At 44.6% G+C, this 19,057-nt stretch overlaps 1 protein-coding gene and 1 long non-coding RNA gene across 3 annotated transcripts in view; both read left to right on the top strand.

Moving 5' to 3' along the window:
• The window catches only part of LOC141987545 (uncharacterized), a 143,874-nt gene extending 135,620 nt beyond the window's left edge, over positions 1-8,254 (top strand). The window contains exon 5 of one of the 2 annotated variants that reach the window (XR_012639560.1): positions 8,150-8,254. This is a non-coding gene — a long non-coding RNA (uncharacterized LOC141987545). Of the gene's footprint in view, positions 1-2,835; positions 3,174-8,149 lie in introns of those variants that run through there. The other variant, XR_012639562.1, reaches the window with a different exon arrangement.
• On the top strand, positions 4,862-6,332 carry LOC141987896 (uncharacterized). Its single transcript, XM_074953738.1, has 3 exons — positions 4,862-5,578; positions 5,710-6,277; positions 6,322-6,332. The coding sequence occupies exons 1-3, from the start codon at positions 5,186-5,188 to the stop codon at positions 6,330-6,332; spliced, it is 972 nt and encodes a 323-aa protein (XP_074809839.1). The 5' UTR covers positions 4,862-5,185.
• Positions 8,255-19,057: the final 10,803 nt, after the last annotated feature.

The raw sequence follows: 19,057 nt of genomic DNA, 5'->3' as shown, positions 1-19,057 counted from the left end.
CTTCTGCTTGTGGCATCTGACTCAGATGATGAAAATGAACTTGTGTTGGTCTGCACTGCTTTGGATCGTTATCGAGCAGAACCCATCATCAGCGTGGACACATGTCCTCTGGAATGGTGGTTGAAGCATGAAGGGACATATGAATCTTTAGCGCATCTGGCACATAAATATCTTGCAATGCCAGCTACAACAGTCCCATACGAACACCTGTTCTCACTTTCAGGTGACATTGTAAACAAGAAGCGGGCAGCATTAACTCCTGCAAATGTAAACAAACTTGTCTGTCTGAGCAATTGGCTGAACAAGAAGTAGGACTGAGTGGACTTGCAGGCTCTAAAGTTTTACATTGTTTTGTTTTTGAGTGCAGTTATTTTTTGTACATAATTCTACATTTGTAAGTTCAACTTTCTTGATAAAGAGATTGCACTACAGTACTTGTATTAAGTGAATTGAAAAATACTATTTTTTATTTTTACAGTGAATGTATTTATAATAAAAATAAATATAAAGTGAGCACTGTACACTTTGTATTCTGTGTTGTAATTGAAATCAAAAATATTTATATAAATAGTATTCTATTATTTAACAGTGTGATTAACAGTGATTAATTTTTTTAATCCCATGATTAATTGCGATTTTTTAAAATCGCTTGACAGCCCCAATTGTTACATTTCCACGGTTAAATATATAACTTTGTTTTGAAGAAGCTGTTCTGAGTCACTATATTTAATTACTGGTCACAACTTCCAAAGGGAAGACTCTTGCAGGTGCCAAACCTAGCAGAACCTGTTAAAGGATCACGGTCGGTAAACTCTAACCAGTCTCAGTGGGAGAATCATGGGATTTGTCAAAAAGGAGTGAAGGCACCAAGTCTGTCACCTGAATGTGAGAGAGAGACTGAAGGAAAGTCAAAAGGTGCAGCTGACCTTGACACCCATCTTCTATCAAGGAAAGATACTTTAAACTGACCGCGCCCCCCACCACCCCAAATGGGTTTCATTTTCAAAATGATTTCTTCATGCCAGAGTTTTTAAAGGACAGTACAATTGCTTTTCAAGATTGTTTAGAAGTACAGCCCACAGGTGGTCTCCTTCTAGAGTAGGGGTGGCCAAACTTACTGACCCTCTGAGCCACATCTGACAATCTTCAGAAGCTCAAGAACTGGGGCTCAGGGCTTCAGCCTCACAGGGAGGGAGTGCTGGCTCAGAGCTTCAGCCCCGCGAGAGGTGCCTGCCTGGACTCTGGGCTTCAGCTGAAGCCCTGAGACACCCTGCCCCATTGGGCAGAAGCCAGAGGCAATGTGCAGGGGGCACATCTCCCTAGATTTTTCCAAGGGTTTGCTGGCCCCATTCAGTCCCATGGTTCCACTGGGCCCCTCCCTGCATGGCAGCTGTTGGAGATGGCAAGCTGGGAGCTACAGGCATGGGGAGAGGCGGCGGCAAACACCTGAGAGCTGCAGGAAGAGCTGCTGCTTTTGGTGCTGACTCTCCTGTAGAGCTAAAGGCAGTGGCCCCTCCCTGCAGCCCCCAGCAGTTTGCTGCTGCCTCTTAGCAAATACAGATGGTTCAAGAGCATGGGATTGAGCTGCAGAGCAACATTAAGTGTCAAGATGTGACTAGAAACACGTCTCTAGAACGTGAGGAAAGAACATGACTTTCATACTGTCCCTGTAGCCTCACCCATCTGACTGTCAATACATTTTGGATAAAATAAAAACCATGGAGCTAACACCTGGGAGCTGCAGGGAGGGGCTGCTGATGGTTAGGGGGGACGGACTCAAGCTGTTGGGGGGCCCGAACCTTTAAATTGTGCCCCCCACTCTCAGTAGGGATCAGTCATCTCTGGCAGAACCCTGTTGGAGGGCAGAAGCCCCAAGACCCTCCCCCCACACTCTAATAGGGGGAGAATGGGGAGCATGGAGGGCTCCGAGAGCCGCACTTTAACTGTAAAAGAGCTGCATGTGGCTCACAAGGCACAGTTTGGCCACCCTTGTTCTAGAGTGTGGTATATTGAATACTATATAAAAATCACAAGCTACCACTTTAAGAGTGAAGAGTTTCTGGTCCTGCTTGCAGGGTAGCTGGCTCAGTTGACAAAACGGTTGCCAGTCCTGTTCATTAGTCACACTGACTATAAGAGGGGATTCTCCCTAACTTGTGGATGTATAAAAGACACTCATGCACCGCTTGAGAAATAAAAGCTCAAATCCATATCGCTATCTCCTGTAAGGCAGAGCCTACTGTTGATACATAGCCAAAAGTTATCTAAGCTGTTCTTCTTCCAAGACATCCGATTGGTACTATAATTAGACAGGGGAGAATGTGACAGGGAAATTAACAACAGGCTGTCCTGTGATTTGTAGAGATTATGGATTTTACATATTCCAGGAATATATGAGAATTTTCCTTCAAAAGTGCTGTCCTCAGCAGTGCCTAGTTATTAAGAGAGAGACAGAAGATTGGCCGGGGGTGTTATGAAAGGTGCTTGAAAACAAATATATTTGAAAGATTTACAGCTGTCAGCTAACCATAGTCATGGGCAATTACTTGATTGCACACTCAATCCTGTGCACTAAAAGTAGGCATGCAATTGCACATGTACTTGGGCATGGACCTGGGGCTTCTTTCATAACATTTGTCTCAATAAAACCAACAAGCGAGTGTTCTTAGCCGTCATGGCCCGACTCCCGTCTCAGGAACTCAGGGACAGGTTTCACCCAGCATGAGAGAAAAACAGTTTCAGTCCCTCTTTATACATTGTAAAGAATTAAAAAAAAAAAAAAAAAAGCAAACCCCCACTACTACTTCCCACAACTCCACCTTCCACCCTTTGCAGATCTCCTTCACAAGAGCATTGCTACTGCTATAAACTTCACATGCAGCATGGCTGTGATCTGAAGAAAAAATAAAGTAAGTGTATGCTACTTAAAAACACAGAACGTCGATCACCCTTAATATTTGCCAATATTTGTATGTAATGCCATAATTATATGCTGCTACTGAGGTAAAAGTGTTCTAGTCATTGTCTATAATAATTAGAGGGAAATTCAGGTAAACATTTCCATTCACCTAAGGCAAAGAGGCAAGTTTAACAGTGACCACAACACACAGTAAACAAACAAAGTTAAGGAATATACTAGGTACTACTTTGATGTCATTTGTGTTGTAGTTCTTTCAGAGGGAAGCAGAGCACAGCACAACCCAATTAGAAACTGTGTTTTAGATGACCTTGAAGTCAGGCATATGACTGTGTGCCTTCACATTGGTTGATTTTAAGAACTTGCGCTTGTAAATAATTTGTTTCCTAACCATTTATTTTTGAAGTTTGCATCCATGTTCTATATCCTGTAGTACAATCAGTATTTGAGAGCATTAGAGAGCAATAAAGAATTGATATGCACTGTTACACCTTAACTTTTCATACTTAAAGTCTTATGTAATGTTATCAGCCTTCCATTTAATTAACTAATTTCTGCCGGCATATTTCAGATATAACCTGCCTCATCTTCTTTTCTGCAAATCTCAGATAATTTGCACTCATGATTTTAGACCTGACGCTGATTGGGTGGGAAAGTAACGTTGATCTCAGCGTTTCTACACTAGCGCAGACATTTTCAAGAAAAATCAAGATTTCTGTGCACATTAGTAATTTCGTTATTTGTGGATTTGGTTTTGTGAGGCAGACATTTAGCAAGTTTGTTCCAACTTACCTTAAATAATGATGCTGTCCTTTTCCTCCTCTATTAATTGTGACCCGCTATAGGCCATTAAGTGCCATCAATGGATCAGATCTTCAGCTGCTGAAACTCAGTGTGGCTCCACTGATTTGAAAGAACCATGAGGATCTAGCCCTCTCTTCAGGATCTGATCTACATTCTTCACAGATACTATACAGATCCATACATATATCATGGGCTCGATTTTGAGGTCAGTGAGACTATTCACAGACTTAAAGTTAAGCGCATCATTGAATCAGGGCCAGGGTACTTTGGAGAATCTAACCCTACTTGAATTTGTAACTACAAAACCAATTACTTCTTAAAACATTCAGAGCAAAGTCACCAGACCCCCATTATCTTGCCTACTATCCCAGGCCCCCCAAAAATAAAGACGACACCAGGTTGGGGCTACAAGCCAGCAAATTTATCAATACAAAACAAATATGAATATCAGCAAATACACCAACAACTAAAAAGGGTTTAAAAATACAGCACAATACTAACACAGACTAAAAAGAAAAAGATAGACTTTTTTTCTCTCTACCAGAAATCACAATCTTAGCAGCAGTAATGGATTTTTTACAAGGGTCCTAAACAAGCTCAGAAGCAAGAATTGGCCTCAATAGTAGTATAAGGGCCCTACCATCAATCAAACCCTGACCCCGCCCCCTTGACCCCTTAGCCCCGCCCCCTTGACCCATCAGCCCCGCCCCCTTGACCCCTTAGCCCCACCCACCGGAAGTCCCGCCCCATGGGTTATTGCTTCCGGGGTCAAGGCTGCCACATGACCGGAAGCAAGGTGTGTCATGTGACACCCACCCCACCCCTTGACCCCTTTAACCCCACCCCTTGACCTCTGCCCCCCCCCCCCCCACCGGAAGTCCTGCCCCATGGGGTATTACTTCCAGGGTCAAGGCTGCCACGTGACCGGAAGCAAGGTATGTCATGTGAACCCTCTAACAACTCCTCCCACTGCCCTCTACCAATCAGGATGGGTTTCGCCCCGTAGGACTTCCCCCCCAAGAGGAGCTTTGACCAATCAGGGCGAGTTCCGGAGGGGGGTGTCCTCTCCGGAAGTGGGTCTTGTGACCCCTCTAACAACTCCTCCCCCCCCCCACCAATCAGGATGGGTTTTGCCCCGTAGGACCTCCCAGAGAGGAGCTTTGACCAATCAGGGCGAGTTCCGGGGTGGGGGTGTCCTCTCTGGAAGTGGGTCTTGTGACCCCTCTAACAACTCCTCCCCCCACCCCGCTACCAATCAGGAGGGGTTTTGTTCCGATAGGACCAAGAGGAGATTTGACCAATTAGGATGAGTTCCGGGGGCGGGGTGACCCGTCCGGAAATGATTCGTGTGACCCCTCTAACAACTCCTCCCACCAACCTCTACCAATCAGGCAGGCCCGAGAGCAGATTTGACCAAAATAGGGCAGGTTCTGGGATGGGGTGAACCACCCAGAAGAGGGGCATATGACCCCTCTGCCAATCAGAGCGCAGCACCATCACCCCATAAGGCCCAGCGTCGGGCAGAAGAGGCTGTCTTTTACCAAGAGCGCGTGTTTTAGAAATCATGGAAACATGGACTCCTTCACCACCCCCGTGAGAACTTCGGACTTTGTTTTAGCCCCGAGGGCCTTCAACAAACCGCGGAGAAAGCGCTACATCAGCGACAGTTCCGAGGAGGAGGAGGGGGCAATTCAGGGGAGCCCTTTGGCCCAGCCATTGATGGATACCCCGGACCCTGAAACCCAGCCGCTTGTGGGGCCCCACGATGAGCGTGATGGCCTCTTGTTGGCCACCCCCCGGGAGGAGGAAGGTGATCGCAGCTCGGGGAAGTCACTAGTGGACAAGATGAACGCTCAGGTAAATGAATGCTTAAGAAGTGACGGTCGGGATGGGGTTGTAACGGGGCTAGGAACCAGGGATTGTGTAAATCAAAAACCGAGCAGTGGGGTGCTTACGCTGTTTCTTTTTTGAAAAAAATCTCTCAACAGCTCAATGATGCCTTTCTAGAGGACCCGGAGACTCTAGACAGCGTTGCACCAAGCAGCGAAGATGAACCGGGCCCACCTTGTTTTTGCTCAACGCCAATACAAAATGTTGAAGAGGACTCCGAGGATGACGGCTATGAGGAGTTTAGGAGGAGGCTTGGCATGGAACTGACTGAGCCAGTGCCACGTCGTGAGCGTAACAAAGTCATGCAGACTATTGTACGCGTTGCTGTTTATTCTGTTCTTAATCACTGTCTTAGGGAAAAGCTTTTTGAAGATTGTGAGGGCTGTGTCATAGATGCACCAGGCCAGCGGCACCATGACTGTGTGACTTGGACTTCAGTGGATATAAACTGCAAGCTCCGGGGCCTGTGTGCTGAGCTGTGTTTGGAAAGCTTATTAAACACTGTGATTGCCATAGGTTATGCTATGCAATGTCTATGCCTAACCCAAGAACATTTAGCACAAGGGGTGACCTTGATAAATGCTGTGCAATTCAGTGGAGACCCTGACCATGTTTTAAAGAAAATGACCAAACCGGAAGATGCCTGCTTAGAGCGTTATATTGACCGTCTGGTCCTCACAAAAAGTTACAGAACCCTGCTTAAGAAAAAGGCTATTTGTAAGAAATCTAAAAGGATTAAGTTAGAAAATGGTGAGGTGCCAAACATGCGATATAAAACTTGGTAGCTGTAAATTTAAAAAAAAAATCTATTGAAAAGGGCTTTGTGACTATTTGTATTTCTGTTAAAAGGTCTCTGGCCCTTAAGGGAGCTTAAAGTCTTTTTTTCTTTCTTTCTTTTTTTAATGGAGCATCTTGGTTTGTTTTGAAGGAGCTGTATGTCTTTTAAATAAAAAAAATTGTTTGTGAGAACCTAGCTCTTGTGTCTTTTGTGTAAGAGAGACCCATTTACAGCAAAAAAAAAAAAAAAAGCTGAAATGTATGTTGTGGGAGGGGGAAAAATATCCTAAAAATGTGTTTACAATAAAACAAACGGGGATGGTTCAGACATGTGGTTGAGTACAATAGAGTTGACTTATTCTGTTGAACTGAACGGGTTTAACCACCCCCCCCCCCCTCACTGAATAGCCAGGGTGACTGTGATTACTCACCCTTGTTGCCATAGGGTTAATTTTGATGGGGGTGCACCCATAGTAAGGGAGGTGGGTGGGTGAGGATGGTGAGTTCTGATTAATATGAAATGAAATAAAACCTCAGGAGTTTGCAGATGCTATTGGGCAGTTTAAATATAACCCCTGGAGTTGGTGGAACGCTATAGGCCAGTCTAAATATGGCCCAGGAGTTGGTTGAAGGCCACGGGGCACTTTTTCTAGAAATCACCCCCCGTTCCACCAAACTTTAAGCATGAAAGAACATGTTTTTAAAAACAAAAACAAGCCCCAAGACATTCATTGATAGCTGCAAAGGGCCCCTCACTTGAAATGGTTACTGTAAGAAGGCCCTACAGGGTGGGGGGAACAAAAAGTATTTGAACTTAAAAAAGAAAAGCAGCCCAATTGTGCAGAAAAACTTATTCCCCACCCCCGATCACAAAAGGGAATGCTAGGGAGGGGTGATCCAATCAACCTGCTAACTATTTTGAAACAAAAGAGTTAGGATGGTGTAAAAAAAAAACAACAAAACCTCAGGTAGCTTGGAGACTGTCTCTTTCAACAGAAACTCTCTTGAATTGCTGCTGGGCTGCAAGTGGAGGTATGTTCCCTGGTTTTTTTTTTAACTCTGAAAATATATATATATTATATAATGCCATTTTTTGGCCATGCTATCTTAGTAAATAATGGTGCATATCTGTATTGCAGTGTGATCTATTTAGCATGGAGCCAGTAACTTTAAGTTGCAGTTCATCACCAGGCCAAGGTAAAAACCATTTTTAACTGTAGTTGTGCTTAATAACTTCAGGTATTACATAGGTTGAATAGGGATTTGGGAGCTAATACTAACTAACATTTTGGCTTGTTTTTCTTACCCCAAAGACCCCAAGCACACATGGCTGGGGCAGGGCGGGGGCCAGAACAACCAGGGATCTTTTTAAAAGCATGTGGGTTTATTGAAAAGTATTTTGTTGCAAACAGTGTTTTAAACTCTGTGTGTGTGTGTGTGTGTGTGTGTGTGTAAAACATAGGCGGTTTTTAAAAAGTATATGTCTACAAACTGATGGTGATGGTGTGTTTCCAATTAGCAGGGTTTTTACTTTGCAAAATGAGATGTATTTAAAAAAAAAAATATTTGTGGGGGTTGTTTTCAAAGTGGTAGAAATAAACTCAAAACCTGTGATTGTTGTACAGCCTGAAATGGATTATTTTGTTTTAAAGCTATGACTTTTTTAAATAGAAAAAACACTCTAATGGATATTATTTTATTTTATTTTAAAGTTTACTAGACAGTTTCATGTGTTTTATTAGAATGTTGTTTGCTTTACAGCACGGTCAAAACTTGAGCGGGTAAAAATGCTCAAAAGAAAAAGGAAAGAGACAATTGAAAAGAAAAATTCACAAGTATCAGTGACAGATGGATGGATGAAGCCGGGTAAATATATTTTGCTTATTAGTCTGGTTAATTTATGAGGTTTTGTATTTTAAGTACATACATAGGTGTGGGTGAGAAAGCTGGCAAAGTTACATTTTTGTAAAATGCTTTTTTTCCCCCCTCCTGCCCCAAGCAGGCATATGCAGCCCTTCTGACAAGGCTGTAGTGGGAGCTACAAGGACCCCTCCCCGAGAACCACCAAAGAACCAGGAATCTGCTTTGAGACCTTTATCAATGCAAAACAGCACAAGAGTGCAGATGAAGCATCAGCCCAGTCCAAACCTCATTTACGTCAAACCCAAGGACAAAACAAAACACTCTGGTAAAAAACATCCATGCAAAGACAACTCCAGTTCCTCAGCGGCCACCGCCACGCCAAGCCCTGAGAAAACTGTGAGCGAAAACGCCCACATTCACAAACCCGGAACAGGCGCTCTAGGGATTGTGAATAAAAAACCAAGGATTGAAAACACCTGCGATGCCAAGGTATTGCAACCATGCAAACACAACTCCAGTTCCTCAGTGGCCACCGCCGCACCAAGCCCTGAGAAAACTGTGAGCGAAAACGTCCACATTCACAAACCCGGAGTAGGCACTCTAGGGGCTCTGAATGTGTGCAGAAATACACACATTCACAAACCCAGAGCAGGCACTCTAGGGGTTGTGAATAAAAAACTAAGGACTGACAAAGATCCCCCATATTCTAGTATTTGGGAAGAGTTTGATGCTTCATTCAGAAAACTGATGGACGCTGTATCTTCGGGGAGTCTAAAACTACGGCATTCTAAAAAGATTTGGAAAAAATACGACGCTTTGTTCAGAAAACTGATGGACGCTGAATCCTCAGGGGGCCTAAAAGAAAGGGGGGCTGGAAAGGGTGGCTCTGATCAGGCATGACTAGGTGTGGAAAGGGGTACCCTCAAGGGTGCACATCAGCTCGTGTGTAAACAAAAGGGCGGACGGCGCTTGGGGGATAAACAGATGGCTGCCAAAAAATTCCAGGCCAGGGTCGCTGTAAAAATTTTAAAAAGGGCTAAAGAGGTAATGAGGGAAAAAAAACAAAAAGAGATGCCCCCTACCAGAGGCTCTCAAACTGGCATGTCTGAAAATGGGGAGGCGAAATCAGACTCTGGTTTAGAAAATTCCCCAGAGTGCTCTCTAGACGGAGGCCCATCGACTCCCAATGCCCCTCACGGAGGCGTCTCAGAGTCTGACTCTCAATTAGTATCGGATGTAGAAGATGCCACTGATGGTTCCGTAGAGGAACCCCCAAGTAACCCTGAAAATGCAGAGGTGTATATGGAGAGAGTGAGAAGTTGGCAACGTGAATTACCTAGATTTGGGGGGTCGGTGTATTGTGAGGAGTTTCGTTTTGTCCATCTTGAGCAAATAAATTCAGCTCAACAGGCTGTTGAAGCCATACACAGAGGGATACAGCTAGTTCTTGATGATGTTAATGGTAGGGTAGGCCCTGATGATTACGTACAGTTACGTTTAGAGAGCCGTCGTTTAACTAACCCTTTGTTTTCAGTCAGAAGAACTAGGGATGAGCTGTCCGCTGAGGATTTCTTGAACCAGACCTCAAAGCTGCTTCAGAGCAATAGAGAATTGCATTTCGATGGGACGTTGCGCCTTGTTGTGACAGTTGTAAAAAATAGGGGTGGGGGCGCTCGAAGAGTTTTAAATTCTATCCTTAGTAGTCAGATTATTCATAAAAAGAGACAATGTTTAGTAGACCTGACTTACACCGGTACCAATCTATGTTTTGCGGGAGGGCTCTTGGCTGTCATGGCCGGTCATAAACCTACAGATGCAGAATTGTTAGCAGAGGCGAGAAAGTTGCACGAGAAACTGGGGTGGTCAGATCAAAAAAAGGTTATGCTCACTGATGTAGCAAAGTTTGAACAGCATTTAGGAGTTAACATACAGGTGGTGCTGTATGCGGTGAAAGGTGGCTGGGGTTTTTTTAAAACGGGGGGCCCCGTGTACCCTAAGACTTATTTCATCCTGTTGCACAATGAACATTACTATGGGGTTCTGGATGTGAAAAAGTTGTTCGGAGCAAAAAATTACTGTGAGTTTTGCCACACGGTGTACAGTCACGACCATTCTTGCAGGTATCGTTGCCGTCTCTGCTTGAGCGCAACATGCTCTGACAACATGGGTGTGCAGCTGAGGTGTCCTAGCTGTAAACTGTATTGTCGGTCCAAAGAGTGTTTAGACAGACATGTCAACTGTGCGTCAAAAAACCAAGTTGAATGCCTGTCTAAAACTTTGTGCGGTAAGTGTCAGGCGTACATGGACAAGCAGCACAGGTGTAAAGGGAGGCGCTGTAAGCAGTGTCAGGGTTTGATCGTTGGAGATGTAGACATTCACCTCTGTTTTATGGACAGCCTTAGAAAGCCCGAATCATCAGAAAAGTATATTTTTTATGATTTTGAATGCATGCAGGAGACTGGGTTGCACACTCCCAATTATATTTTTGCAATGTCCCTAAAGCCGGAAAAATCCTGGGAATTTAAGGGTGACGAATGTCTTTCTATGTTTGTTAAGACCTTTATTGGCAAAGAGTTCCGGGACTACACGTTCCTAGCACACAATTCCAAAGGTTATGATGCGTATTTCTGCGTTAGACAGTTACTGAAGGAAAAGATGTGCATAGAACTGATCACTCAGGGCAGTAAACTAATGTGTGTGGAAGTTAAGGCCCTTGGCATTCGTTTTATAGACTCTTTAAACTTCTTGCCCATGAAGCTTAGCAAGCTCCCACAGGCGATGGGGTTTGAAGGTTGCAAAGGGTATTTTCCACATTTTTTTAACACTTTAGAAAATCAAAATTATGTGGGGCCTATGCCCGGTGTGGAGCACTACGGTGTAGAAAGCATGATGCCCAGGGAAAAAGCAGAGTTTCTCGACTGGTATCAAGACCACAGCTCTGAGACTTTTGACCTGCAGAAAGAGCTTGCTTATTACTGCCAGCAGGATGTAAAAATTTTGAGACAGGCTTGTATCCTATACAGAAAAGAAATTATGAATATGACGGAGAAGGTCGATCTAGTAGAGAGAGAACCCGGTAAATTCACTGAGATAAAACTGTGTATAGATCCGTTCCGGTACATAACGCTGGCATCCGTCTGCATGGCTATGTACAGGTTTATGTTTTTGGAGCCTAACACGGTAGCTCTTCTCCCTCCAGACAACTATCACAGACAGAAAAAGAGATATTCGACCCCATCTATCCAGTGGCTGTTGTATATCTCTCAAAAAGAACATATACAAATACGGCACGCTTTACAGGGTGGGGAACTACAGGTAGGCCCCTACTTTTTAGACGGTTATGCCAATATTGATGGGGTACACATAGCCTTTGAGTTTAATGGGTGTTTTTTTCACGGCTGTGTCGCCTGTCATTGTGAAAAAGCACAAAATCCTATGACGGGGACAACTTTTGGGTTTCTTTATTACAAGACGCAGCTCAAGACCGACTATCTAAAACGGCTTGGTTTTGTAGTGAGGACTCTTTGGGAGCACGAGTGGGTGGTGATGAAAGAAACAGACAGGGAGCTTGCGAGCTTTTTAAACCGAGCCCAGTTACCCCAGCCTCTCATGCCTAGGGATGCTCTTTTTGGGGGGAGGACGAATGCCATCCGTCTATATTATAAACCTAAGCCCGGGGAAGAAATCCACTATTATGATTTTACCAGCTTGTACCCTTTTGTAAACAAAACGAAAGACTACCCTATCGGGCACCCCGATATAGTTTATGACAAATTTGGACCCCTTGCAAATTATTTTGGAATTGCAAAAGTTAAAGTGTACCCCCCACGAGGCCTCTTTTTCCCATTGTTACCTGTCAGAGTGGGCGGCAAGCTTATGTTCCCGCTATGCCGAACCTGCGCGGAAACCGTGCAGTGGGAGACGTGCACCCACACTGATGAGGAGAGGGCCATCCTGGGGACTTGGTGCACTGTGGAATTGAATGCAGCCATAGCGAAGGGGTACGTGGTGGCTAAAATCTATGAAATCTGGCATTTTAATGAAAAATCTGATAAACTCTTTTCGGAGTACATAAAATTACACCTCCGCCAGAAACAAGAGGCTTCAGGGTATCCCAGCTGGTGCACAGACGAAGACAAACAAAATAAGTATGTTAACGATTTCTACCAGAAAGAAGGCGTGCTTTTACGCCGACACGAGATCAGGCTAAACCCCGCTAAACGCCAAATTGCTAAACTGTTTTTAAATTCTCTGTGGGGTAAATTCGGCCAAAGAACCAACCTACCCAATACCAGCATCGTGAGAGACCCTGACGAACTCTTTCAGTACCTATTTTCCCCCAACTACGAGGTTTCATCCTGTGAGTTTATCGACGATGAAACAGCGTGCGTATCTTGGAAGCACGCAAAAGACCGTTATTCTGTCTCTGGCAATACCAATGTTTTCATAGCCTGTTTCACCACCGCTTATGCCCGCTTAGAACTATACAACCTCCTAGACGGATTGCAAGAGCGGTGCCTGTACCACGACACTGACTCTGTGATATTTGTGAAAAGGGAGGGGGCCTGGAATCCCCCTCTGGGGGATTATTTAGGGGACCTCACGAGCGAGATCCCACCAGATCAACACATCACCGAGTTTGTGTCGGCAGGCCCAAAAACATACGGGTACAAACTGTCGGGAGGAAAGGCTTGTATGAAGGTCAAAGGTATTACCCTGAACGTAGCAAACTGTGAAAAGATCAACTTTGACAGTTTGAAAGATCTAGTCCTGGACTATTGCACGGGTCTGCGAGAGAACCCCTCAAAAAAGATAGAGGTGCAGCAACCCTCTATTGTAAGAAACAAAAATCAGTGGCAAATAGAGACAAAAACCCTTAAAAAAACACAGAAAGTCGTTTACAACAAGAGGGTCCTAGGAGAAGGGTTTAAAACCCTGCCCTACGGTTTTTGAAAAATGGATACGAGGTGGAGACACCCCTTTTCTGCAATTCTCGCGGGGCCTAGCAACTGCGGGAAAAGTTACTTTATAAAAAATGTATTGGATAATGCCAAACAAACATTGTCTGTTACGCCTGAGAATATTGTGTGGTGTTACAGTTGTTGGCAACCCTTGTATAAAGAACTGCTCTGTAAATACCCCTTTATCAATTTTGTGGAGGGTCTGCCTGATGCTTTTGACGATGACCGTTTGTTTCCTACCAATAAAGTGAACATGATTATCATAGACGATCTGATGAACTCCACTTGTGAAAGCGATGAAATCGAGAAAGCCTTTACCAAGTACGTGCATCACAGGAACCTGAGCATTATGTATATAGTTCAGAACGTATTTTGCCAGGGAAAAAAGAGTCGCACTATTAACCTAAACACAAAATACATGGTTCTGTTCAAAAACCCCAGGGACAGATTACAAATTGCTACACTCGCTCGGCAAATGTACCCCGGCAAAGCTCAGTTCTTTCTAGAAGCTTTTGAGGATGCTACCAAAAGGCCTTATGGCTACCTGGTGGTGGATTTAAATGCTTCCACACCAGAAGCTTATAGGCTAAGAACTGGTCTTTTCCCTCCAGACTGGCCGGCAGTTTATACTTTAAAAAGAACAACAGCCCTGTATAAAAAGAGATGAATTATTGGCAGGTCCCTTTTTAGCAGCCGGGGTTGCTGACTGAAAACATGTCTAGCTGCGTGAAAAGAAACCTGGGCCTTTTAAAATTACTTAGCAAATCGTCCCCACAGCAAAGGAGGGCTATACTGTGCTCGGCCTCTGACGATCTAGTAGCAGCCATCTCAGAAATAGCGCTCAACACCTTAAAAGGAAACGTACCTTTAACACCGAAGCAAGTGCGTGTGCTGAAAAAGAAACACACGCTTATAAAAACTTTGTGTAATAAAAGGGTTTCACTTAAAAGAAAGAAGCGTCTGGTGAAGCAGTCTGGGGGGTTTATAGGACCCCTGTTAAGTTTTGCTATCCCTCTGATAACAGGGCTTTTAACTAATCGATAATGGAGTATGCAGAAAAAATGTACCTGGTGCCCAGCCGGCAGTTGGAGCAATTAAGTGCTCCCCCTCCTGCAGAGGAAAATATCAGAACGACTGCAACTCGCTTACTGGATGCTGAAATGAAATCTGTTCTTCAAAGAACTGACTTAGGTGAATATGAAAAGGCTAAACTTTACAGCACCGTGCTTCAAAGGTACCTAACGTACGTGAAGCAGAGCGATGTGGACAAAGGAAAACTAAGTCTGTTTCTACCAGAACAGGAACAGAGTGTGACTGCCAAACCCTCCGAAACACCAAAGACCTCAGACTCTGTTGCTCAGGAGGTGTTGGATAACGTGAATAAGCGTTATAAGAAAAATGCATCAGTATTGCTAAATAAGCTGAGCCAAGATAAAAACATTTCTTCATGGACCGATAAAGGGTCTTTTGTGTACAAAGGCTCTGTGGTTAATGGTTCTAACATGCTCGACTTAGTCAGGGCCGTCACCCAGACGCGCTCTGTTCCTAGCAGACATGTACCTAAAGGATGGGATGTGTTTATGAATGCCATGGCGGAACTGAACATGCCATCTTCCATCATGGGCAACGCGACCAACAGAGATCTTTTGGAACGCCTCAAGGCCTCAATCGCCGACACCGGTGTGGACCAAGAAACAGTGACCCCTTTTTTGCCATCTAAAAAACGAAAATTGGCTAAAAGAGCCGAATGGCTCAGTTTGTGATCTTTTTCACGTTCCATTTTTTTTTAAAACTGGTAATGTTTTGCTTTAAATAAAACATTTCTGAATTGGGTCATTGTGTTTTGTTTTTTTTAAAAAAAAACCACGCCAAACATCGATTGTCTTTAAACTCCCCACCTGGGGTGCTTTATTGGGTAACATGACTATGAAAATCGTTGCAAGATACGCATGTCTGGGCTTGTTGAAACATGCTTTGAGCAAGGCTAGGCATGGCCAAGTATTTAAATTTATTTTTTACAAAATTCATCACCATCCGGTCGTTTTGCACTAAGTCATTAGAATACAATTTTAAAATCCGGTCAAAAGATAAACCCTTGCTACGATGGTGTAAGAAAAACACGCAGTGATAGCCGCAGGCAACGGAGCTGGGGTCTTGTAATTGTCTGTTGTGAAACACAATGTCTGTGGCATTTTTGTTTAAAAATTTCATAATGCTTTTAGGAAAGAACACACTGTTCGGGGGATGCCCGTATGAGTCAAAAAACTCTCCAAGGTTACGCTCCACCAGATACACGGCAAGCCAGTGTTCACCCGGTCGGCTGTGTGGATGTGTGTTGACCACCAAACCTAGGGGTCTCTGAGACAGCTTGCCGCCAGGGAGCCAATCGCAGGGAAACACGTCTAAGAAATTCTTTTTCGTGTAAGGGTCTGTTGATAAGACACGTGAGAGCTGCACGGTGTCCATGTTCACATGTAGTCAAACAGAACATTTCTCCTCTGATTTATCTCTATGACGTTGTCAAAAACCCCATACACGATCATATTGACGGTAATGGTTAAAGCCTTCCCAAAACGAATTTCTGCTCTCAGGTTCCCGGTTTTAATCAGGGAATAGTGATCGGCGCATTCCTGGTCGGGGGACAGGTCAAAGGCAAACATGGTGTAACCCTGTGCAAACTCCTCACGGTCGATTAACAGAGAACGATCTTTCATGTGTTTACCGGCCGTCTGTACCAGATTCATGTATTCTCTCACGCAGCGTCCTGCCTCGAAGTCTGGTTGCAGAGGCTTGGTCGGTATCTGCTCACCATCCACATACAAGGCCACAAAATTAATATCGTAATGCTTAAAATGAAAGGGATTTTTAGCGTAACTTCCGCTAAAGGCATCGTTATCCACGAACCCCAGGACAAGCATTTTGGGCAACTGTCCCAAGAACAGGTTCTCCTGGTTACTGACCCTGCTGCCCGCAGGGATGCTAAACACTTTCATTCCCACACGGTCCACGGGGTATTTGGCATTAGCGGTAAGCAGGGCCTCGGCATGCCCCAGACGAACGCTCGGGGCCACACGTACTTTCTTCACAAAAAGGGATGCTGATAGAATGCGCAGTTTAAAGCCTTCGGTTCCGCTGCCCATTAAACAGAAAGGATCTTTACTGCGCGTCAGTTTAATTTTCACATCCACTCCGTTCAACAATAGTTTTTCTTGAAAAAACAGGTCGCTGTGTAGATGACCCAGAAGCTCTACTGTTCTGCTTTGAGCGGTCAGCTTTGCACGCCTCACAAACCCTAGATTCTCGCCATCCAAGTCTGTGTCTTCCTGTTGTCCGGCAGTGTCTTTGTAAAAGAGGCCAGCGGAAAATTGCGTGGCGAGGGTGTCGTTGCTGTAATTGAGCACCGATTCTATAAAGGTCCTGTAAGGGTAACAGTTGTTGCTTTGGCTTACAAGACGGTCTCCGAGCGTGACATCCAGCTGACTAAAAATAGAGGCCACTGGGTAATTCACCAGGCCCACCTCGGCACCCGCGTTGAGTTCAGTTCCGTCTCCTTTTACAATCTTGCAACACAGGTACAGCAGTGTGTTGTTTAAATCCATATAATCTATGCCATTCCCTGCTATAAAGAAGTCAATGGGGGCAGACTCCGTAACGGCCGACAGAGGTGGCACCTCGATGTAGATGCTTTTCTCAATGCTGGTCTGCGTAGGGGCTATTTGGAACAAGTCTAGTTCGGATTTGGTGCATTCTTCAGACCCGCAGTGAACGAAAGCCATGTTGATTAAAATATATCTCTTGTATCAGCCGGTGAGTGTTTCCTCTTTCGCCCAGGCTTCCTCTTGGACTTTCGCTTATGGCCGACCCTGCGGGTCAAAGCCCTTCTTTTAAAGGGTTTCGGGGGACCTGCGCGTCGCGGGTATGACGCATTTCTCTTTCTCTTCTTCCTCCTTTTAATGTACATCAGCCCCGATCCTTCCTGTGAAGCTGTGTTCCCCACCTTCTCCAGAACAGCGCGGGAGACGTGACCTACCACGTCTTTAGCTATGTTTTGAGCGGCGGTTTTTACGTGGGGTTTAATAATCTCTAGCCCCCTCCTCAAAAGCGGTACGGCTTTTCGAAAGAGGCTACGGAATATTCCACCCACGCCTGCCCCATACATCACGGGGGCCCCATGATATCCGGGAAGGGCGTATCCCGCCTGGGCTTTGTAATAGTTTCTGTAGACGTTGGGGTCGCCGTAATTTTTTAGGATCGCCATAATACTGTTTTGCTTTTTTAGAAAACTCGCTCTCTCCGGGGGCGCAGGTGTAGCTTGATGATCACCTTGCCAAAGCGAAATGAGACGCTTTTGTTCTGATCTGTCTTTATTTCAATGGTAATTGTGTCGATGTGGTGTTTACTGATAGGGACGTAATGAGGTTTATCGTAGGTGATGGTGACAAACTCGTTGTTCCTTCCTTGGACGGGGACACAACATAACAGGGGAACAGAAAAATCCCCCACAAACTGATGTTCTACGATATCCGTGTACAGATACAAGGAATTAAAACCCCCTGTAATGTCTGCCGAGAAAGGGAATTTTTGGACGCTGTGTTTGGGGCCCAAGCCCAGAATGTTAGCTAGCTCCCCGCTGGTAGAAAACATATAAGTAAAAGCGGCGGATTTAAGTCTAATTTTTCTACCCACAGGGTCATAGTTCATGACCATCTCAGGCGGTCCGGGGTGACGAGCTATGATACTGTTCATATGATCCAGTAATTCGGGTATGGACGCGTAATAACCTCGTCGTAGGATGAAACTCCATGCCATATCTCCAAAGGTGACTTCAAAAGGGGTGTCTTCGTTGATAGTGTTCCAGCTGTGCGGGTATTGTATTTCCACTAACCCCACCTCCCAGGCACCCCGGAGATCCAAGGGCTTAATTAGCCGTATTGTAAAGTTCGAGCTGGTGTTTTGGGGAAAAACTGCAGCGCTGGCGTTGCTGGGCAAAGTAATGTAAAACCCGCCGTCGCTCATCTTCTCTGACTTTGCGGGGAGGAATAACTTTTGTTTGTTTGTTTGTTTGCGTCTAAATGTCACAGAGTTGAGAAGCTTTCACCCAGCTGTTAAACTTATCAGGCCACCCCAACCATTTTACCAGTAGTTGCTTTTTTCTCCCTTTTCCTTTCTCCGCTAGAACTTTTTCAACCCTGTAAATCCTGTCTCGTTTGGGGTTTACTTTTTGTAATTCTTCAAGGTAAAAAGATCCAGTAACTGTCTCACCCTCGTAGTCTTTTAATCGGTATACAGGTCTCTGACCCCTGGTTAAGGCTTCATCCACTATGAATATCTCATCGGTAAATGTCTGTTCATAACCTTTTTCAAAAGCTCCTTTGGTTTTAGATAGTCTCACGTGGTCGCCTTTTCGAAAAGGGGCAACAACCGGTTTTATTTTAAAATCATCTCCATAAACCATTTTCCATACCTTCAGAGAATTTGAAGGGTTAACATCAGCGGGTCTGGTATGTATAGTTCTGTGAAAGCTCTTGTTGTAACTCTTTATAAAGTCAGGTAACACATCGATGTAGCGAAAGGTGTTATGGGCTGTAAAATATCTCCACATCCTAGTTTTTAAAGTTCTGTTAAACCGCTCCACAACCCCTGCTTTGACTTCATTATTAGTAACAAAATGGTGAATGCCATGCCGTTTTAACAATCTGCTTAAGGGTTTGTTTAAAAATTCTTTCCCCCGATCGGTTTGTAATTTTTGAGGCACACGCCCTTCGCTAAAAATAGCTTTAAAGGCCTTGCATACCTCACCACTCGTCTTGTCCCTTAGGCCTAAGGCCCAGGCATATTTGGATAG

The sequence above is a fragment of the Natator depressus genome, chromosome 5 (genome assembly GCF_965152275.1).
Source record: "Natator depressus isolate rNatDep1 chromosome 5, rNatDep2.hap1, whole genome shotgun sequence".
Lineage (NCBI taxonomy): Eukaryota > Metazoa > Chordata > Testudines > Cheloniidae > Natator > Natator depressus.
Note: the sequence above shows the minus strand (reverse complement) of the source record. Positions and strands in the feature narration are given on the sequence as shown.